The sequence below is a fragment of the Coptis chinensis genome, chromosome 1 (assembly GCF_015680905.1).
Source record: "Coptis chinensis isolate HL-2020 chromosome 1, ASM1568090v1, whole genome shotgun sequence".
Taxonomy (NCBI): Eukaryota; Viridiplantae; Streptophyta; class Magnoliopsida; order Ranunculales; family Ranunculaceae; genus Coptis; species Coptis chinensis.
The window spans coordinates 86829288-86852253 of NC_141456.1; the positions used below are offsets into that span (position 1 = coordinate 86829288).

The window sequence follows — 22966 nt, forward strand, 5'->3', positions numbered from 1 at the left end:
TCTAGTTTTCAGTAGATTAATTAAGTTTAGTTCCGTTTTCAATTCTTGTTTTAGATTAAGTCTTTGAATCATTGTTCTTGATTGATTAGATAAATAAAATAGTTATTTTGTCAATTTCGATTTTTGTCATTTCAATTTATAGATCTAGTTTTAATTCTTGTTGATTATCATTTCGCAGTTTAAATAGATTGAAACATTGTTAGTTAATTTAGTTAAGTTAGAATTTTAATATGATGTGTAGTTATAATTCAATGGGAAATGATGGGTTGATGACTCAAGGCTAAAACCTCCATTAGAGGGGTTGATGAAGCTTTGATGAAAACTTAGTTGTATAGTATAGAGTCGTTGTAGAATCTATTCCACTCTAGAAGGTCGTGATTTGCCATGAGAATGGGTGGACGACCTCACATGCTAGTTAGTATTTGGTAGAAATGCCATGAACACTAGGGATTAGAACTCGAATTTCTCGCCGTAAGAACGTAAGAATCGAGATACAAGAATCTATGCTAGGTTATTAAGTTGGATTTGAGGTGGAATCAATTCCCCTCTAATTTTTTATCTAGATTCAAAAACAATCATATTTCCATAGCATTCGTAGTTTAAATTCAACATAATCAATTTCATATTGTATCGTAGTATAACACCCTTCGTAAAGCTCTCATTAGACTTAAGACCGATTAATTAGACATAGAAAACATTCCATGCTAGAGAACTAGGAGTGGAAAGAATTTGTTACTCCACTCTATTTCGATAGAATTGAGAGTAGAAAACTTTGATAAGCAATCTAGCATCGTAAATAGTTTTAGTTTACTTACGTTTTGAGTTTTATCGGTCATTTCGTAGGTAAACTATCATTTTACCGTTTATCAAATGGCGTCGCTGCCATCTTAGTTTAACTTTAGCATTGTTTTCATGGTATAATTAGTCATTTTTAAGTCCAATTAAACCCACCCACCCTTGTTTGATTCATACTGTGGTTGTCCGTTTCAGCGTTGAAAAGTTCCGCGACAAAATTACACGGAGTCGCGACCGCCGCACGGAGCGCCTTTTGTGCTCCATAAGCTCGAACCTTGAGCGACCACCCCCATGTTGAGCGACCATGCCTTAAACACTGTAACTTCAAGTTACACGGAGCGATCACGCCCTAAAGCGAAGCGCACCGCCTAAGCTAAAAAATTTTCCGATTTCTACAGTTTTGTTTCAACTTCGAAGTTTTTAGTTTTTCAGTGTTCTAACTTGTTATTTACACCGAACACACGTAAACAAGATGCTATTCATACGCGAAGCAAGGACGCTATCAGGTATTCCTTTCTTCCATACCTCGCATCTCAAGTTAGAGGTTTATACTAAAATATCAAGATTATTTGGAGTGTTGTCGTGTTTAGATTTAGACTTGCATGAGATTAGGGTTTGGTCAGAGAAAAACACCGAACGTAATTAACCGTCAACGTCAACATACAAATCTATCGAGTATACCAATCACTACACCTCTAGCTACTATCCCACCAACCACACCTGACATAATGGCTGAAGAAAGAGAGACTCCTCTCTCCGACTTCTACAAAGCCTTGAGCGATAGCCTAAATCTTGCATCGTTCTAGCGGACCCAGTGGGGGATTTTCGAATTCCCCCAAACATATTTAATTTGTTACCCGCTTTCCATGGTTTAGACCATGAAAAACCTTACCAACACATCGCGTAGGATTGAACAAGTCCTTACAACATTCCATCATCCTACGGTTGGTGTGGAACAAATTAAACCGAGGGGTATTTCCCTTCACTTTAGCCGATAAAGCGCGTCTTGGTTAATCGCCCAAAGCCGCCTAACTCTCAGGACTCGTGGGCTAAACTTGTTCAAATGTTTTATGGAACATTTTTACCCACCCCTAAAGACGGATGAGATGCTTTCCAAGATTCATATTTTCCGACAAAATCCTCATGAATCATTTTCTCGAGGCTTGGAATCGTTTCATCGATCCGCTTATAGAGTGTCCACACCATAACCTAGCAAAAGACACGTTAGTTCGTTGCCTTTTTCAAAGGACTTCAACATCACCATAAAAGAAGTCCTTGACATAATGAATGGGGTAGTTTCCTAAGTAAAGGAGCCTCGGAGGCTTACAAATTTTTAGAAGATCAAACTAAACGCAATAACAATTGGGGGTAGTGATGATATCCCCGCCTCGCAAAGTTCTTCTTCAACAGCTTAAGGCCACGGGTATGTTTGAGATGAAACCCGATCTAGAACTTAAAAATTTAATCGAATCTCTAACTAAAAAGGTTGAGGCTATTTCTGTGCAACAAAAGCCTATCCCCGTCATGAATGTCAACTCCAACCCATGTAATGTCTGTTTGAGTCCTGAGCACCCTGACTCCTATTGTCCTTTCGCCTATGACAACAATAATTAGAGCAAGACAATGTTTGCTCCATTAATAGCTATCCTATTCCTAATGCCCCATGGAGACAACATCTCAACTTTAGTTGGCGAAACAATCAACAAGTTTCACCTCCAGGGTTTAATAACCAAAATGTTAGGCAAGCAAACAACTATAATCAAGATCCACCTAGGCAAGGACAGGGACAAAGTCAGGGAAATTATAATAATTATAACAACCAAGCGCAACCATGACAAGGTCTAGCACAAGGTCAGGGTAATTATAATAGTTATAATACCAATAGAGGTATAGTTCCGGTTAACAATAGTAACTATCACAACCCACCCATAAATAATCAACGACAGATAGTTCCAGTCGCACCACCTGTGACTACTACACCTACACAACCGGATCGACGACGCTTTATACAAAAGTTACCCAACAACTTTTCCAATCAATGACTCAATCAAACCAATAGATCTTACAATCCATAAATCGGGGCATACAACAGTTAGCCCAAGAGAAAGCCCAACCAAAAGGCGTGTTTCCGGACAAAGCGATACCAAACCCTAAAACGGCAAACCGCGACCTTTGAGGTAAACGGTAATACTAGTACGAAACTACAATCGTAGGTGACCTAAATGCCATCACCACTCTCCGCTCTGAAAGTGTGGTTGATAACAAAGTAACTATGCCTATAGTTACCCCATCATTCTCCTACACCGGATATCGAACTAGATACGAAATAGAAACCCAAGAGCCAACCACCACCGAGGGTACCGGTTAAACCACAACCTAGGAAACCGAAAAGCCAAGGTTACACATCAAGTCGAGCCATACGCGAAATATAGAGCGAAACCACCGTTCCCTAAAAAATTAGCCATGCTAACCAGGGATACAAACTTTGAGGAGATTAGGAACGTTTTCAAGAATCTAACGATAAACCTTCCTTTTCTCGAAGCTATTAAAAAGCTACCTAACCACGCTAAGTTTCTTAAAGAGTTGTGCACACTAGGCGTAAGACGAACATACCTAAAGACATCTTTCTAACTTAACAGTTCCCAACTTTATCCGAAAATAATGGAATTGTTAAGTACAAGGACCCTGGTCGTCCTACTGTAAAATGCACCTCAGGAGATTCCCACACGATGACCGCGTTATTAGACCTGGGGGCGAGTGTTAACTTACTCCCATATTATTTGTATAAACAAATAGGTCTACAGGAAATGCAACCTACAAAAATAACATTGCAATTAGCGGACAGGTCAATTAAGTATCCTAAGGGTGTAGTGGAAAACGTGCTTGTTAAGGTTCAGGATTTCTACTATCCTCGCTGATTTTGTTATCCTCGATACGTAAGTCGCTAACGACTGTACCGATCATCTTAGGGCCCCTTCTTGGCCACATCGCCAACGCCACGGCTTTATAAATTGCCGCGATGGTAAGATGTCCTTATCTTTTGGCCATCTTCTTTGTTGAGGTAAATGTTTTAAAATGATGAAACAGTTACCAGATTCATCTATAGATGGGGAGGTTAGCATGATCGAGAGCTTAGCTCAAGATTATTTTAACAACACGTTTCCCGAAAACAATATGTACAAATTCCTTTCTTTTGAAACTTCAGATTTTGTAAATGACTCCTACTTAGAGGAAGTCAACACCATCCTTGAGTCTACACAAATTGTAGACCCTTCGGTTGCTCCATATACTGATTATGAAGACTTGCTACCTAAGCAAGTATTCATTATACAAAATGAGGACCCAGACGAAACATCTAATGATTTTCCTTCCACCCCAGTGCTTAAACCTCTTCCCCCGGACTTAAAATATATTCAACTTGATCCGGATGGTAGTCATCCGGTAATTATATCTTCTCTGTTATCTAGGGATGAAGAGACATGTTTAATCCGGGTGATTAGGGAACATCGCTCTGCGATTGGTTGGTCCCTAGCCGACATTAAGGGAATTGACCCTAATGTTTGCACTCATCGTATCCATTTGGAGGATAACGCAAGAGTTCTCACGAACCTCAGCGTCGCTTGAACCCTGCCATGAAAGAGGTGGTTAGGGAAGAAGTCTTACGATTACTCGATGTGGGTATCATATACCCAATCTCTGATAGCGAATGGGTAAGCCCCATTCATGTAGTTCCTAAGAAATCGGGAGTTACCATGGTACGTAACGGAAAGGGTGACTATGTTGTCACACAAGGTCCTATGAAATGGAGGATCTGTATTGATTACAGATGTTTAAATGCTATGACACGAAAGGATCACTTTCCTTTACCTTTTATAGATCAAATGCTCGAACGCCTTTGGTCATGCTTTTATTTTTTCTCGGATGGCTACTTAAGCTATTTTCAGATTATTATTGATATTGATGACCAAGAAAAGACTACCTTCACATGTCCCTTTGAAACGTATGCCTATAAACGAATGCCTTTTGGCCTTTGTAATGCTCCCGGTACCTTCCAAATGTATGCTTCATATATTTAGTGACATGGTAGAGCTTTTTATGGAAGTTTTCATGGATGATTTTTCTATCTATGGAGATTCCTTCACGATCATTTTGTCTAACCCGTCTAAGGTTTTGACACGGTGTGAAGAAAAGAGCCTCGTTTTAAACTGGGAAAAGTGTCATTTCATGGTGAAAAAGGGCATAGTACTAGGTCACATTGTATCTAGTGATGGCATCAAAGTAGATAAGGCCAAACTAGATAAGATAGCGACTCTACCTAAACCACGGACTGTCTGTGATATTAGAGCCTTTCTAGGCCATGCAGGTTTTTATAGGCGGTTTATTAAAGACTTTTTGAAAATAGCTAGGCCTTTAACTAATATGCTTTTGAAAGATGCAATCTTTGATTTTAATTTTAACTGTAAGTAGGCTTTTAAAACTTTAAAAGCCGCCCTAATCTCTGCACCAATTATACAGCCTCCTGATTGGTCTAAACCTTTCGAACTCATGTGTGATGCTAGTGACTATGCAGTTGGTGCAATCTTGGGACAAAAACTAGATAATAAGTCCACTGTTATTTATTATGCTAGTAAAACCTTAAACGATGCTCAACGGAATTATTCAACTATCGAAAAAGAATTTTTAGCCGTCATTTATGCTTTAGATAAGTTTCGTCCTTATTTGGTTGGTTCTAAAACTTTAGTTTACACGGACCATGCAGCCCTTAAGTACCTTCTTGTAAAGAAGGATGCTAAGCAGAGATTAATCCGATGGATCCTTCTCCTGCAAGAGTTTACATTAGAAATAAAAGACAAAAGAAGGGTCGAAAACGTAGTTGCATACCACTTATCTAGACTTACAAACGACGATAATAGTGATTCTGAGTCCATACCGAACTCTTTTCCTGATGAGCATCTGTATGCTATTTTTTCAGCACCATGGTATGCTGACATTGTAAATTATTTAGCGGCTGATGTTATGCCTTATAATTGGTCAAGAAATGAACGTAAGAAGTTCTTGGCCAGAGTTAAGTTATACTACTGGGATGAGCCCTACCTTTTTAAGTATTGTGCGGATCAGATTATTCGTCGTTGTATTCCCCAGTGGGAATATAATGAAGTTCTATCGTTCTGCCATGACAAAGAATGTGGTGGCCATTTTAGTGGGATGAAAACAGCCGCTAAAGTTCTTCAATGTGGATTTTATTGGCCTACCCTTTTTAAGGATGCCCAAGTGCATTGCAAGACGTGTATTGGTTGCCAACAACTTGGGCGAATCACGAAGCGTAATATGATGCCATTAAATCCAATCTTGATAGTAGAAATTTTTGACGTTTGGGGTATTGATTTCATGGGTCCCTTCCCTGTTTCCCACAGTTTCATTTATATTCTAGTTGTCGTGGACTACGTGTCTAAATGGATAGAGGCCCTAGCTTGCCGTAGCAATGACCATAAGACCGTTGTATTTTTTTATTAAAGAATATATTTTCTGTCGGTTTGGCATTCCTAAAGCCATCATTAGTAATGGTGGAACACATTTTTGCAACAGAGTTGTTGCATCCCTAGTGAAAAAGTACGGAGTTACACACAAAGTAGCAACTCCTTATCATCCACAAACTAGAGGACAAGTAGAAGTTTCTAATAGGGAAATCCAAAAGATTTTAGAAACAACTATAAACCCTGAGAGGAAAGACTGGTCGAAACGTCTATCGGATGCCTTATGGGCGTATAGAACTACTTTCAAAACTCTTATAGGTATGTCTCCCTTTAGACTTGTATTTGGGAAACCATGTCATTTGCCTATTGAATTAGAGCACCGTGCTCTGTGGGCTATAAAAAGCCTTAACTTCAATATTGATGAGGCAGGTGTCAAACGCAAGTTGCTATTGAATGAGCTTGAAGAAATCCGTAGCGATTCTTACGATCTCGCGAATGATTATAAAGCTAACATGAAACGTGTTCATGATAAGCAAATCTTGCACAAAGAGTTTGTGGTCGGTCAAAAGGTCTTGCTTTACAACTCCCGTCTACATATTTTCCCAGGGAAACTAAAAACCCGTTGGTTTGGTCCTTTTCTGGTTACTGATGTCACCCCTTACGGGGCAATCACCTTGGTAAATCCCATGGACAACAGTACCTTTCGAGTTAATGGTCAACGGTTAAAACATTTTCACGAACTTCTGTCTCCTGATGTAGAGGAAGTCCTTTTACAGGACCCTGTCTATGAGGATTGACCTTTGTCATTTGGTGCACTTCCTTTCATTTCCATATAATGGTAAGTGCACCATTCAGTAACCAGGCCCTCCCTATGGAGTGTGTGGCTGTAAGTACTGGATCCTAAGTCCACAGTTAACATAATTCACATTTTCCACTTTTGCATGTTTTCTCGGGTTTTGAGTCATGTTCCTCTATGGAGTGAAGTATGTATTTATTTTTTTTCGTTTTTCTTATAATAAACTAATAAAAAAAAATTTCTAAATTGTAGAAATAGCAATCCAACAAGTCTTGGGAATCTAACTTTAAACGACCCACGTTAGAACAAATTATGTGTTTAAAAATTTGTTTGGGGGTGGGTAGTCGGCCTTTCCATCCGGATTGCTCGAACTTCCCATTTGTGTTGCTTAGGCCCAGTAGTGTAGTTCATTTGGGTTGACGTTATCTAAAACTTAGATCTCCTTCGTTCGCATAACTTACGTCACACATGCACTTCGAGGCGTTTTTTCACCTTCTTATACGTCACCTATGGTTGGAATTGAGTGTTTTATGGATCATTGGATTGGAAATTCTCTCTTGATCATTTCCATAACTCATTCACCAAAATCGGGCCAGTAACAAAGCGGCAATTTTAATTTGAAATTGCGCGAAAAATCGGAAAATTTCGGAATTCAAATTGGGCTTGGGCCCAAACCGCACGCACGTCTGTGCGTCTCCTTCCTTCCCAAAAACACAGAGTTGTTTCCTTTTCCAATCCTGCCGGTTACCAAGGTTTAAAACAAACCTTAAACACCAAAATAAAAAATAAAAAAAAAAAAGAGAAAAGGAAACCTAACTACACCTATGCCAAGCAATTCAATCCACTTGAAATCTTCTCCAAACCATTACCACCACAACCCCAACTCCGAAAACAGCCACCAATTCAAGTACCCACCACCGCCACCACCTCCACCACCATATCTGTGGTTGTTTTACATCAAACTCGCCTCCCCCACCGTCTACAAACCATTAGTTGTCTCAGAAACTTCAATGGCGCTACGACAAAGAATTTTGCCGGAGCACGCATTTGCTGCCGACAGCTTCGCACCATTTTACGACGCGGAGATGATAAGGAGGGATTGGAATGGACTGTGGTACTCGACTGAGGAATTCTATCACTATGATTTGGTAGAACAGTTTTATAAGAAGCGAGAATTGGAGGGGAATAGGATTTTCATTAAGGCAGCAGGAACGAGGAGGGAAGTAACGAGACAGTTGTTGGCTGAGCTGTTAGGAATTACGCCTGAAAGCAACATAGAAATGACCATTCAGGAATCCCAGTATACTGGAGTTCCTGCTTTGATGAAAGATACTGTCGTGGAGGGTGAATATAATCCGACATCTCATTGTGTCCGCCAGTCAACCCTGAGAACCAATCAACCGGGTCAGAGCTCGGTGGATTGGTAGGAACGCCCCTGAAAGACAAAGTCAATGATATCGGTCTGCAATGTCTGCACGTTCTCTGGATTTTGAAAACAAATAAGTATAATTTCTGCATCCTCGATTTAATGTTTAATGTGATTAGAGGAGTGGGAAAGAGCTTGGCCTCTTCCCCGTATTGATCACTAAGATCATGCTCTCCTTTAGAGTCGCCGCAAAAAAATGCTCCTATTAAGATCAAATTGCATTTTAATGCAAGTATCTATAATGGATTGCATCCAAGAGACTTGGCCGTTGTCTGAAGGAAAGGTGGTGGAGTCAGAGGATGAAAGGGAGGATATGACATGTCTGGATGACGATGCATTATATAGTTGTAATTCTAATTTAGAACGTATACAATTGTTGCAAACTGCCTTGCGTTGCGTTTATGGTATTTGTGAAAATATCCGAGATAGACAGATTGTAGTTCGAAATAAGCAAACGAACCTTGAGACGAGACTTGAAATGCTCGAAAGGGGTCAGGACGATATCTTGTCTAACTTGGAGACTATCCACCAAAGATCACCAAGCCCAAGATGCGATTTCGATCGAGATGGAAGCACAGCGCTTGTTCCGAATAGAGATGCTATGACGCATGCCACCCGTGGAGGATTCTATTTTAGCCGAGTCTGAAAGGCATGAGCGTCGTCGCCGAATGACAGATGGTTCAAGCCATTCTCTATCCCAGGGCCAATCTCCATCTCAGGGTCCATCTTCATCACATAACTAGGTGTTCACCATCAGTTGTGTTCACTGTGATTTCATGATTTTGTTTTATTAGTTGGATTTTAATTCAGTTGTTAAATTTAAATATTAAGGTGTTTGTTTTATGTTGTTTGGTTTTAAATTTTAGTTTTAATATAATTGGTTATTTTCGAAGTTACGCTTGTTTTATCATTAATCCCACATTCCCGAATTTGTTTGGGGTGGTAATATTTATACCGAGCATAATTAGCTATATGATCATCTGGCAGTAAAGTTGTCTTGGAGGAAAGGTTGAGAATTTGGCCGATATCGGCATATCTATGATTTGTGTGGTGGTAGCATAAAATCTAGGAGAGTTTAGAAGTTACTATTCTAAATCCAGTATGAAAGATACCAGGATTTTTAGAAAATCAAGAAGATGGTTTGTTTCCGTTTTCGGGTTTGGAATTTTTCTATTTCCGGAAATTGCCTTAAAACAATTTGGGAACTTGCCGATTCGTTTTGGAAGCTCAGAACCTATTTAAACTCCCTTCATTCTACACTAACAAACCACACTACACCCCACTATCATCCCGCACCTTTCACTCCAAGCTTTTCCTTCTTTTTCCTCTTAACTTCGTTTTCAGGGATTTATGAGCGCCAGCGCTGCGCATTACACTTTCAAAAAGTTTACTCGAGGCCGACCAGCCCTCTCCTTGAGCGCCTTTGACTTCGCTTCAAAAACACCGTAATTCCAAAACCAACGAGCGACACGCCAAAGCGAAGCACCCGCCGCCATCTGTAAACACGGAAATTCCAATTTTCTGAGGGTTATTCTAGGATTTTTGGAACTGTTCAAAGAGTCGTTGAGATGACATCTCCTATAGTCATACCTGACTAGTCTTTCGAAGACGTGTTCGGAACCGAGACCTATGGACATTGGTTTCGGCTACGGGATCCTACGCGATTAGGATGGCGTCATCTACTGGTAAGTGATGACGATTCATATTCACCACAGCTTACTGCTTATTTCTACAACCACGTTAAATTCTATTGTAATCAGGATGGAGAACAGGAATTCTCCGTCGTAGTCGATGACACGACACATAAATTCAATAAAAATGTGGTCGCTTTAGTTTAAGGATTACCAATACCTGATCCTGTTCACACATGGGCATATATGACCGATAATGCATACCTTTATGATTATACATATTTCCATGAGTATTATGGGGGAGGGGTATTTCGAGTAATGGACCAGGGGCGATCTAGCATTGCCCTTGGTAGCCTTTCCCTAAAGGTAGGCACCACCATGTTATTCATCCTGATGAATATTTTGGGGGAATGGCAGTTCATTTATGCAAACAGTACTGCTGGTGACATTTTCCTCGCTTTAGCTGAGGGACATCGCCGATATGACATTCCCCAAGTTTTAGTCGCTAGTCTTAAGAGAGCCCAAAGCATGAGGCGTAAGTATCTTCTTATGCCTGTTTTGGTAAGCCGCATCATGCGTAGTTGTTTATCTGTATTCTGTGCACAATTTACAGATTGGAAAATGGTTGAAGTCATGAGACCCACCAATTGGGTGGTTCGCTCATTGCGAATAATGACTTCGCCGGGATGGCAGGTGCAGCCTCATTTGGTTGCCCCGTACATCCCATCAGACATAATAACACTTAACAAGTTAGCATTAGTAGATGATAAATGGCGGCAAGCTTGGCAAGTTATAATGGACTGGCAGGATGTGAAGGAACCTCATCTCTTTAATGAGGAGGAGGATATTTAAGCGGGAGATAAGGTAAGTTTTTAAGTTTTGTTATTGTCTGCTTATGTCCCAAGCAATTTAATTCTGTTAACCCCATAATGGGTGGAACTCTTATAGAGTTCGTCGAGATTTTTATTTCCTATATTAGTATGTTCTAACCTTGTTTTGTCGATGTTCCGCATTTCACACGCGTTTCCATGGTATTTTTCTACCCTCTTTATTTAAATGCTTTGAGGACAAAGCATGCTTCTTGTTTGGGGGCATAGAAACACGTGTAATTAAGGCATCTGTTAGGATATAGATATGTATAATATGCATTTGTTTTCAAGTTAAAATTTTCAAAAATATAAATAAATAAGTTTATGCTATACACTTAGGAATATTGGTATTGTTTTCTTTCTCTATGCTCTTAACAATCTAGAAGTCTCACGTAGCTTTTGCATCAGAATAATTGTTAGAAACTTAGGTTAATATGTAGGTAATAGTCTTTGCATCTATCTATAAATATATTACATGAGTATCTATGACTGTTAGCAGTAAGTTTATGAAATCTAGGCTAGAGTACTTATTCTACAAATCCTGTGAGAATATAACCTAAAGCCTTTTATGAGCGAAACATTTGAGAAATGACACAAGGGAGAAATAAAATCCGGATAGAGAAATCACACGTCCACTTGCTTGATCACTATGCCATATCCTAAGTGAGAATTTAGGACCTCTTTGGATCGATATAGCCAGAAATTCAAACCTATGAATTATTTTCCGCTAGTCGCCCCTCTGAGCCTTTCTTTAGCCTTTCATAACCCACAAATCCTTTACCCTGTTACAAAAACAAAAAAAATAAAAATTAAAAAATCAACCTACCCAATTTAGAATAAGTCTGAGAATAGGATGAGGAAGAAAGAAGAAGAGAAAAACCGGTGTAAACAAAAGTTAGTTAATTGCTTCAGAAAAGAAGTTTCCATCCAAAGAAAAGAAAAAGAAAAATAGAAATAAAATAAAAACTCCGAAAAAATAGAATAAAAGGAGTTAAAAGCCAAAGAAAAAGAAAAAAAATATGGCTAAGGATGGAAACAAAGTGTAGAAGCAAAAGTAAATAACAAGGTTTTCTCTAAGTTACATAATATGAAGACTCTACTATCTCAGACTTGTCCTTTTGAATATCCATTTCCTTCCTTCTTAAACCATCTCCTACTCCCCGCAACACCTAATAAAGACCTCTAGCACAATTAGGAATAGGTTAGTGTGATAGTAAGTGGCAGATGTGTTTGATCGACTCCGGCTTCCTTGTGTGTCATTGAGATTGTAAGGTAAAGTGTGCCCACTGCATACTGGAGTAGCAAAACTTGAGCGGAAAAATCAGAGTGGTTTTTGTCTTGACATTTATGTGAGGACCTACTTAAGGACACTATTCCGAGTTTTCAGAAACGAACCTGCTAGGCATTTCATAGTATTACTCATAGTATATATATTTGTATCATAGATGATTGATTATTATGCATATATTAGTTTAGGTTTTGACTTGGTTATTCTTATTCAATTTCTAGTGAGATGTATAGATAGTTGAGACATGAATGAGGAAACAATAGTCCTATTTCTTAGTCATTGTAGTATAGATGAAGTTTGTGAGTACCTTCTCTGGAAAACTCTTACGAGGCTATAACTCGTCCACTAGGGAATTCCCTAGTGGTTTAAGGCCTTGTTGCATATGGTCAATGCAATCGCACCTCAGCTTGAGGACAAGCAAAATGCTGTTTGGGGTGGTTTGATAAGAGCCCAAAACTGTAGTTTTAACCCCTTAACCATCATACTTTTAGACCAATTATGTGAGTAATAATTAAGAGTTAATACTGATTACGTGTTTTTATGTATTTCAGGCGTCAAAGTCCATTATGTGCAGAAATGTGCCACTTTAGCGAGATAAAGGAGCAAAGGTTGGTTGGTAAGGAGTTCTGTGATCAAAGGCCAAGATTCAAGAAGACAAAGCCTTTCTAAAGCCCGGTCAAAAGCTGAAAAGTCGACGCGGGCAGAAACAGCACTCAAAGTCCGCAGAACTTCCGAAAGCCGTATATTTGGACTCAGACCTTGGAATTGGTCCTACCTTATGTCAAAACGACCGGCTCGGAAAGAGCTTTCCAATGGTCTAAGACTTGACCCAATCAGAAGAGCAGAAGTAGACGAAAAATCTGTTGAAGCCAACTGCAGCTGAAGAGGCCTTTTTGGACTGAAAGAATTGGGTTTTGGGCCAGATTCTCTGGCCCAAAACATGGCTCCAAGCCCATGCACGATTTTTGGATCTAGACATATAAAAACAAAAGCTTAGCTCTTTATTAATGGTAGCTAGTTAGACCTAAAAATAGAGATTAATTCTAGATCTAGTTTTCAGTAGATTAATTAAGTTTAGTTCCATTTTCAATTCTTGTTTTAGATTAAGTCTTTTAATCATTGTTCTTGATTGATTAGATAAATAAAATAGTTATTTTGTCAATTTCGATTTTTGTCATTTCAATTTATAGATCTAGTTTTAATTCTTGTTGATTATCATTTCGTAGTTTAAATAGATTGAAACATTGTTAGTTAATTTAGTTAAGTTAGAATTTTAATATGATGTGTAGTTATAATTCAATGGGAAATGATGGGTTGATGACTCAAGGCTAAAACCTCCATTAGAGGGGTTGATGAAGCTTTGATGAAAACTTAGTTGTATAGTGTAGAGTCGTTGTAGAATCTATTCCACTCTAGAAGGTCGTGATTCGCCATGAGAATGGGTGGACGACCTCACATGCTAGTTAGTATTTTGTAGAAATGCCATGAACACTAGGGATTAGAATTCGAATTTCTTGCCGTAAGAACGTAAGAATCGAGATACAAGAATCTATGCTAGGTTATTAAGTTATATTCGAGGTGGAATCAATTCCCCTCTAATTCTTTATCTAGATTAAAAAACAATCATATTTCCATAGCATTCGTAGTTTAAATTCAACATAATCAATTTCATATTGTATCGTAGTATAACACTCTTCGTAAAGCTCTCATTAGACTTAAGACCGATTAATTAGACATAGAAAACATTCCATGCTAGAGAACTAGGAGTAGAACGAATTTGTTACTCCACTCTATTTCGATAGAATTGAGAGTAGAAAACTTTGATAGGCAATCTAGCATCGTAAAAAGTTTTCGTTTACTTACATTTTGAGTTTTATCGTTCATTTCGTAGGTAAACTATCATTTTTATCGTTTATCAGATATATATGGTGAAAATGGGCAGGTTGTAGGTTGAATGAATATGATTAGAATCAAATAATTAGGAGCTTTTATTTTTTTTTTAAAATGACTATAAACCACGGTTTGGTAAGAATTGAGGTATAAGCAAATTATATATCCCACAGTATTTATCCAACTGTTGTATTTAGCATCACTATTCCCCACGGTTCACATCGAATAGAGCACACTGTTCAGACTATTAACCACGGTTTTAGTCAAAACAATGGTATTTAAAAGGTACTTTTCCCCACGATTTTGCTAAAAGTATTTGTCACGGTGGTTGTTACCACAGTATGAAAACAGTGGCTAAAGGCTTTTTACCACTGTAAATAACAGTGGTATATGAGCTTTTCTCTAGTAGTGATGGGCCTAATAATTGTCTTTTGTTTGGATCAAGAGTTTCTCTTTTTCTAAGCAGATGCTGGATTTTTAGATGGTGAGAAGCAGCGCCTCATTAGATGGTACCTGAATGACATGTGTAGCAGCACCTCATTAGATGGTGAGAAGCTCAAGCTCTAGCAGGCATTCCCTAAACAGTCTTGCGCTAGTCAAGGAATTCAAAACTTGCAAGGGATGTCTCGCATTTTATACACATTTGCTCCTATATCCAGTTGGTATACCTTTTCTTCACCTGACGCAAAAGATGAGGAAGAACCAGATGCCCCCAGAAATTATTGAGGGAAAGGTGTGTAGGTGGAAGAAACACCAACCCATACTGTTCCTACTTTAGGATAATCTGCCACTAATTCCAGTGAGTGATTCTGGGGTTCGTCTATCATTTCATGAATTAGCTTGTTCGACATCGGGAGAGATAATAATTCTGTTGATAAGTAGGGTGACATCGCAAGTGGGGGGGGGGGTGGAATTTACTGGATTTCTCTATAGCCATAAAGGGTGGGACACACCATGTTACATAATCAGCAACTGGAGGCAACCTGAGTACGAGGAATTTATCCCTTGTACGTTTAAAGGTAAAATGATCCTTTAAATGAAAATCATGTATGGTTGTCAAATAACCGAATTTACCATTCCTGATCAGATGTAGATGAGATTCGTGCTCATAAAGGGGAATTGACTAAAGAGATGTGGAGTCATTTGAATGTATTGTGTAGCCTACCACCAATGGCATATGATTTGTCATACACAGATGAGGTGGTGTGGTGGATACGTGATAGAATGCCAACGCTGGTGGGTACCGGTCATACTGTTGGTGGGGTGCCGAGAGCTCCAGGAAGCGCAACCTTTAGCAGTAACCCTCCCCGTGGCGCATGAGTTCCTAACGTGGCAAGGGAGGTAACGCCAAAGGTGCGTGGAAAGCCCCGCCGAAGACTGGCTACCTGTCACGTATCGTATGTGCCACCGGTTTACTCGTGGGAGCACACCCAAAGTGTGAGTTCTAATGTTGCATCCAGTAACCATTTGAATTCTGAAAATAATGCTGGAACTCCCCTTGGACATAACTTTACCACATGTAACTCATAGGTGTGCGACTAGTGCATTTCTTCAGAATAATTTACTTTGCCACTCGTAAACAAAAGCTGACTCTAATTCTCTTTTCAGGAACAGTGCCTGGTTCGTCGCACAGGAGGAATCTTATTGTTAGTAGCTCAGAGGACGAGGAGGAACCAGATGTCCCCAGAAATGATCGAGGGAAGGGTGTGCAGTTGGGAAAAACACCACCCCATACTGTTCCAGCTTTTGGGTCAGCTGCCACTAGTTCCAGTGATTCTGGGTTTCATGTTTGGAGCGGTGGGCCTTCGAGAGTACCCTTAGATATAGTGCCTATTAGTATTATGATACCGACCTTTGCTGCAGATAGGTCGCGTGGATCTATTGGATGTTCGGCGTCACATAGAGAGCGAACCCCCAATGTATCTGATACCGGAATAGAAGTATTAAATTCTGCGTCATCTGGATCTTGTGGCCGCCACTCTGCCTATCGTCAATTTCCAAATCCTGATCATGCGCCCCGAGAGCAGTCACCTGTGCCGCCATCTGAGGAGATTCTTGAAGCGATTGACACGCTACAATGGGATTTAGACTGGGTAAACAAATGCACCTGAACTTGAAAATTTATTAGTAAAGAAACGGGTTAATATGTTAACATTTATATTGAATGCAGCTACGGGTGTTAGCCACATGCGCTATGAGAGCCTTAAGGAGGAGAATGATAGCTTAGCCAGAGATATTGCAATGCCAGATGTGGAGCTTGATGCGCTGAAGGAGGAGTTATCCCGTTATCGTAACAGTGCTTGAACTATTCTTGTCATGGTTTAGATTTGGTGTTCATGTTGAACAGTGCTTGAACTCAGTCAATAAGTTGGATATGTTGAATGTGTGACCATCCTCATAAAATATTAGACGGTGGTCTACCATTGCCGCGACTATATCAATGCAACTAAGTCACTTGATGAACAAGCATAGTTACATTGCAAAGATTCTCTAGGAGATGATCCTTGTGGAGACCAAAGGACAACCAGAAGTGGCACATTAGTTTGATTAATCTGAGTGTAGCTTAGATTTCACCACCAAGGGTAGACGCTTGATGTAACCTAAGCAATCGCACCCAGACCAAAAACGATACAGTATTGTCCTTGGGTTTGCATTGTCCAACCATGATACTAGGCATAGGCCAACTGCACTACGCAAGCTAAAACTGAAGTGCAAGATGGCCTTCGCCACTCGGGTTTAATAAGTGTAAGAATTGAAACTGTTGCACGTTGGATGAAATTGTTACCGGCTAGTAGAGACATCAAGTAATTTGTTAGCAAATAATAACAGATCATATGAACTATATTTCATCAAAAATATGCCCCCAAGTAGGCTTTGACACATTAGAAAGTTTACGAACTAAACACTTCGAACCGCATGGTGTGGCGGGCATGAAGAAGAAAAATAAGTGAGTGACATGAATGTCAATGCTCGAATAAGACTTATTATGTAATGGGTATGTGAAAGTTGTGGCATAATAATATAGTCTAAGATTTATATTGTAGTAAATTGTGAGAAAATACTTAACAATTAAAAGTGGAATACTTATCTGAATGTCTGGAGGTAAGATTTGATTATATATGGTTTTAGCTTTCCCATGACACAATATTATAGATGTTTGACGTTTTGAATGAACTCCATAATGTATTGGTTGAGCATTAGATCTTCTCTACATGCCAATGATTCCTTAGATGGCAACAGGAACTTTCCCCATCAGTCTTATAAAACTTCTGACGTTGCTATTTTTGTTTTAATTTCGAAAGCATTGTCGCGCATCACACTCTCGTGATTGTAATTGAAATTTATACTGGATTTTCTTTGGTATGATTCTAAACATCCAATCCGCCATACTGGAAGTTTGAACCAAATTGGCCTAGTAGAGAATAAGAACTTCTCGGTCGTTCCCCACAGATGGCGCCAAAGAATGTCGGGGCAAAAAGTTAACTCGACACTCCCGTTATGATGGTGCTTCCGTAAGCTCGAAAGAGATGGGGATTAGGGTTTTTGAGGAAGATAGACTGCACCAACATTCTGGTTGCCTACGTACCCAGTGAGGAATCTGGGATCAAGTCTCTTAAAACGTAGTTCTGGAGGCTGCAAAAGCCTTCGTATATATAACAATATCCTGCCTTAGCGTCCAAGAAAGTGATTCTCGAAGATTGCCTTCCTTGGTGAATCCTAGTATGATCCTATCTAAAATAGGATCATTCCCCGAGATTTCATTCTATCATTGTGCAAGATCTTATCGGATTGCACTAGGATTTCTCACTTCCACGGATCGGGTTACTGGATCAGAATCATCCTAACGGATTGGATCCATGAACTTGGGCCACCCGGATGGACCCTGGACTTGTTGTGAACTTTGACGGATTAGAAGACCAGATGATCCAAAAGTGTTAATTTCGACAGCCACTGGACTGGTTCGCCACTGGTCCCACACCCGGTCCATGGTTCGAGTACACTTTGGACTGGAAATATAATGTAGGGTATACACATTGTTCTGGAGGCTGCAGAAGCCTCCGTATATATAGCAATCTCCTGCCTTGGTGACAAAGAAAGTGATTCTCGGATATTGCCTTCCTTCATCAATCCTAGTACGATCCTACTTCTCAAATAAGATCAGTCCCCAAGATTTCATTCTATCCCTGTGCAAGATCTTCTCAGATTGCACTAGGATATCTTGCTTCTGCGGATCGTATTAGTGCATCTGAGTGATCAGGACAGATTGGGTCTATGAACTTGGGCAGTCCGGATGGGTAACTGGATTCGAGTGATCAGGACAGATTGGGTCCACAAACTTGGGTAGTCTGGATGGGCCCTGGACCTGTTGTAAACTTTAACGGATTAAAGAACTAGATGATCTACAATGTTTTTAACATCTACCAGGCAGGTCTGCTGCTGGGCCCATACCTGTTCCTTTGTCCGAATACACTTTGGATTGGAAATATGATGTAGGGTACACACAATTTATTTTAGGATTCTATTGATTATGGTACATGTATAGACTTAGAAGTTAAGTAAAACTCTTTAAGAAGTGGACATGTACACTTGTGATTATTGGTCCCACAAACAAATTAGACTATTGAAACGTGGGCTGTTTTTGATAAATGGGCTCAATATTTGTTATTTGCTAAAGTCCATTTGATAGTTATTGTTATTCAGTTAAAATGTTTCAAGAAGACATTTCAAAAACTTTCAAAAAAACACACACACACCATAAATATATTTGTGAATAAAATTAATTCCTCTTGGTTGATAAGTTACAAAATAAACTGAAATGTTAATAGGGGGGGGGGTGTTTATCAATCTATTTGAAATATTTGTGAATGCTGACTATCATAGTATACTATAGATGTTTTTGTTTGAAGTTATCGGATTTTGTTAGTATCTGCTATACAATTATACCTTTCCACAACTAATTTTTATTTTCTAAATACTGTCAAGGTATCACAGGTGCCTTTCAATCGACTATTGTACATTTTGAAGTTGAATTTAATGTTGTTGGCTATAGCTCATAAGCAGAATTCAATGGCTGCTTATTGAAGTAACTGTCTGGATGGATCAAATAAAATTCAGCACATGTAAAGTAAGAAAAGAATGGAATGTGAAGAAACAGGAGAAACAAAAGACCGTGAATTAATCAGTTCATAAAGAGTTTTAGAGGTAAGTCTGCCATCACTACTTCTTCTTCTTCTTTTTTCCTTCTTATTCTTTGTTTTGTCTATTTTTTTTTGTTCCAATTCTTTGTCTTCTGTCTTGTATCCATGAAGGCACCTGCATGTAGAAATTTTCTGTCATTTATAACCATGTATGTAGTGTAAATAACTAAATATATGCTAAGAAACTTTTATGTTTGTACTGTTTACCTGTTTCTTTTTGTCATGGGAGATTGTTGAATACTTTTGGATAGACTATGTTTTTTGTATGTTCGTACAAATCACCGTCTTTATTATCTAATAAAATCTTCAATCCTCCACATGAAGTTACACGTGAAACAGCCACATATAGTTGTCCGTGTGAGAATACCTAATTTCTTAGGTAAACTCCAACACTTGTCAGTGTCTATCCTTGGCTTTTGTTAATTGTCATGCAATAACAAAGCTTTATTGGGTATTGTACACACCGCAATCCAAAAGGCCATTTTTTTTTATCAGACTTCATCACAATTCGAGAGATGGTATGTCGATCTCCTATGTTACTTCCAGTAATGATCATAGCTTCAAGCATAATATCTGACAATGTAGTGATAATAAGTCTTGTTCCGTTGCATAGTCCTTTTCTTTGGTTTATGTTTCTGAGAAGCATTATAGGAGCACCTTCTTTTAGTTGTAAAGAATGATTGGCCATACATGCCAGCTGTAAAGTGTTTAGGAATTCAGTATCATACAAAATGTGTTGATTTCCAATCCTAGCATCTGCTACACATAACGTGTCTGCACTTAAGAACTCATGTATTTCGTCAGGAACAGAAGAGAGAACATATGAATTTATTTCGTTAGCTGATTAATTTGTAGGAGTGAGAATGCACCTATCTATCAAGTAGCAAGCTTCAGAATATTTTTTTGAAAAATCTGTGTAGATAGTTTCCACAATTTCATTTATACCATCTTCTGCTGAATGAATTATAAGGTCATTAGGGATTTTCACCCAGCTACGTTCTTCACTTTCACACAATGATCGACTTGGAAGTTTTCTATCACCAACATCTAGTATCCATTTGTTGAATTCAACATCTGATTTGCTAGAGTCTTTGTTATGCAAACGTATATTTATGGTAAGTCGAAAAATCCTGAAGTGGCGCCATAAATACGACCTGTTAATTGAAGTAGACACAATTGTTTCTCTTGATCCTTTCTCTTCAACAACCAATGTTTGTCTGAAGTCACCTCCAAAAACCATTGTTTTCCCTCCAAATTCCAAATGGTTTATCTTTTAATCTTATATCAGTCTCTGACATTATGTCTCTGAAAATGGCATCAATAGCTTCAAAGTCATTTTTTTTACTCATTGGTGCTTCATCCCATATGATTAGATTAGTTTTTTGAATCAAATATGCCAAGTGGGTGTTTCTACTAATATTGCAAGTGCTGAAGTGGTCTTGTTCAATTGGAATTTTAAACCTTAAGTGAGCAATCCGTCCACCTGGTAAAAGAAGTGCTGCTACACCTGATGAAGCCATAACAAGTACTATGATCGCAGCCTTGTAATTAGTGTATTCCATAGATAAGTCTTCCCCGTACCACCACTTCCATATACAAAGTAAAGACCTCCAGTATTTTCCTGAATTGCATTCATGACAACATTAAAAACTTCTCTCTATTCAACATTCAAAACATTCAATCCAAGATGAAGCTGCTCAAATTGTGTGGAGAGAGTAGTACAATCATAATTTAACTCCTCTTGTATCAGTCTCAAGTGCATTTGGTTTTGGAATATCAAAACTAAATTCTTTTAGAGTTTGACCATTTTCATTCATTAGAATTTCAACTTCACGAAGTGTAAATTTTTTGAGCTCTTCTTGAGATAAGGTCAGGTTATCATTACCTTGCTTTACTTGCTGTAATCTAAGTATGTCGTCTGAAAGTAGCTCCCAATTCTTATTCCACAATTCAACCGAATCTGATACCTCACAGAATAATAGAAGCATCACAAACAATTGTCGTAATGAGTTACTATTAGACCACTTTTCTGCATCTTGAATTGCTTTATTCCATTCACCGTCATCTTGTAGTAGGCCTAGTACACTACATGCTGATTTGTAATCTAGATGAGTTTTACCATTCACTATTATAATGTCTTCAAAACTTTTGGCACCCTTACTATATTTAGAAGCATACGCATGTAAAATCTTTCACCTTGTGTTGGATGTGCATAGTATATTCTACCAATCTTTAGTCCCTGTTCTCTTTCTGTCCAGATCTATAGAAAGTAATAAATTGTAATAAATCAGGACTAAAATATAGTTCAAATATATAAAAAAAAAAAAAACTATTTTAGAAGCTAGAAAACATTTTTGTATAAACCTTATCATCTTTGTGCCACAAAAATAATAATGTAAAGTCAACATACGTCAAATGTCTTCCTTTCCCAATAGCTTGATTAGTGCGCATCCACTCTGTGAACATAGTCCTCTTTGATTTGTCTTTTTTAACAATTTCAAAGGTATCTTCATTATCATGAAATATAATATTTTGATCATTTTCAAGATGGAAACTCATCCTTTCAATAGATGGATATCGGAATTGAATGTCAAATTCGAAGATTCTCCAGCTTCCTTCTGAACCAGACACATAACGACAGTCTAGATAGTGCTTGATCTCATCAACTTCATGGATAGGTTTTCTTTTATTTTCATCATATTTCAAATTTTCTTCAATGATGCCTGTAGCCCTATCTTGTCCTTTTCCTATATACTCAAACAAATATTTAACCATTCGTGTGCGGTTGTAATACTCAACGTTGATGTGGCACTGAAATTCTCTACTAAGCACTGGGTTGTAAGGGGCAACCCATCCATTGTCGATTTCAATAGGGTTTTTATCACTTACCATAGCAGTTCACTTGTTGTTTCTCCTTCGATACACAACAAAACCTTTTTCATCAAATGTTGTTTCACTGCAAAACCCCTTTGGATAATGTCTTGAACATTTTTTCTTATCATTCATGCACGAAGAACCCCTTTTCTTGTTTCCACATGGTCCATGAATCATTGTACGAACTATAGTTTCATGTAGCAAGGGGTCTGCTTCTTTGTCTGGCAATTCTGTTGATATTATATAGTTTGTCTATATCTATTCCATTTTTTGGCTTGACATCCGGATGTAGAAAAAGCAAAATGTGGGCATGTGGCAATCCTCTCTTTTGAAATTCTATGACATACAATACTAACAAAAGAATAAAACATAGAATTTGTTAGTAAACAATGGTTATGTAGTGATAAAAGTAAAAAGTATCGTTTACTCCTACTTAATTAATTAAACTTAAACAGAAGTAAAACATACTAATTTACTCTAAACTATCAAAGTTCTACTCTCCTGAATCATGCAATATATGGAGTAGAGAATTCGTTCCACTCCTAGTCCTTTAAACGTAAGTTTTCGCTAGTTTAATCGATCTTAACAAAACGAATGAGAGTAATGATTTGAAATTATACTACTATGGCAATTGAACTTAAATAAGATGTTTAACTTATACTATGATAAATGAATATTAAATGTGAATATGGAGAAGAGATTAGGGGGATTTGAATCCACTTGAT

General features: G+C 38.4%; 1 protein-coding gene and 1 pseudogene across 1 annotated transcript; one reads left to right on the forward strand and one right to left on the reverse strand.

The window, feature by feature from the left end:
* LOC147525640 (calreticulin-3-like) overlaps positions 1-16280 on the forward strand; it is a 43641-nt pseudogene extending 27361 nt beyond the window's left edge.
* A 4811-nt stretch (positions 16281-21091) lies between these two features.
* Positions 21092-22259, reverse strand: LOC147525641 (uncharacterized). The gene is made up of 3 exons (XM_086580189.1): positions 21732-22259; positions 21564-21627; positions 21092-21471 (listed from the first exon to the last, which is right to left on the reverse strand). The coding sequence occupies exons 1-3, from the start codon at positions 22257-22259 to the stop codon at positions 21092-21094; spliced, it is 972 nt and encodes a 323-aa protein (XP_086436315.1).
* Positions 22260-22966: the final 707 nt, after the last annotated feature.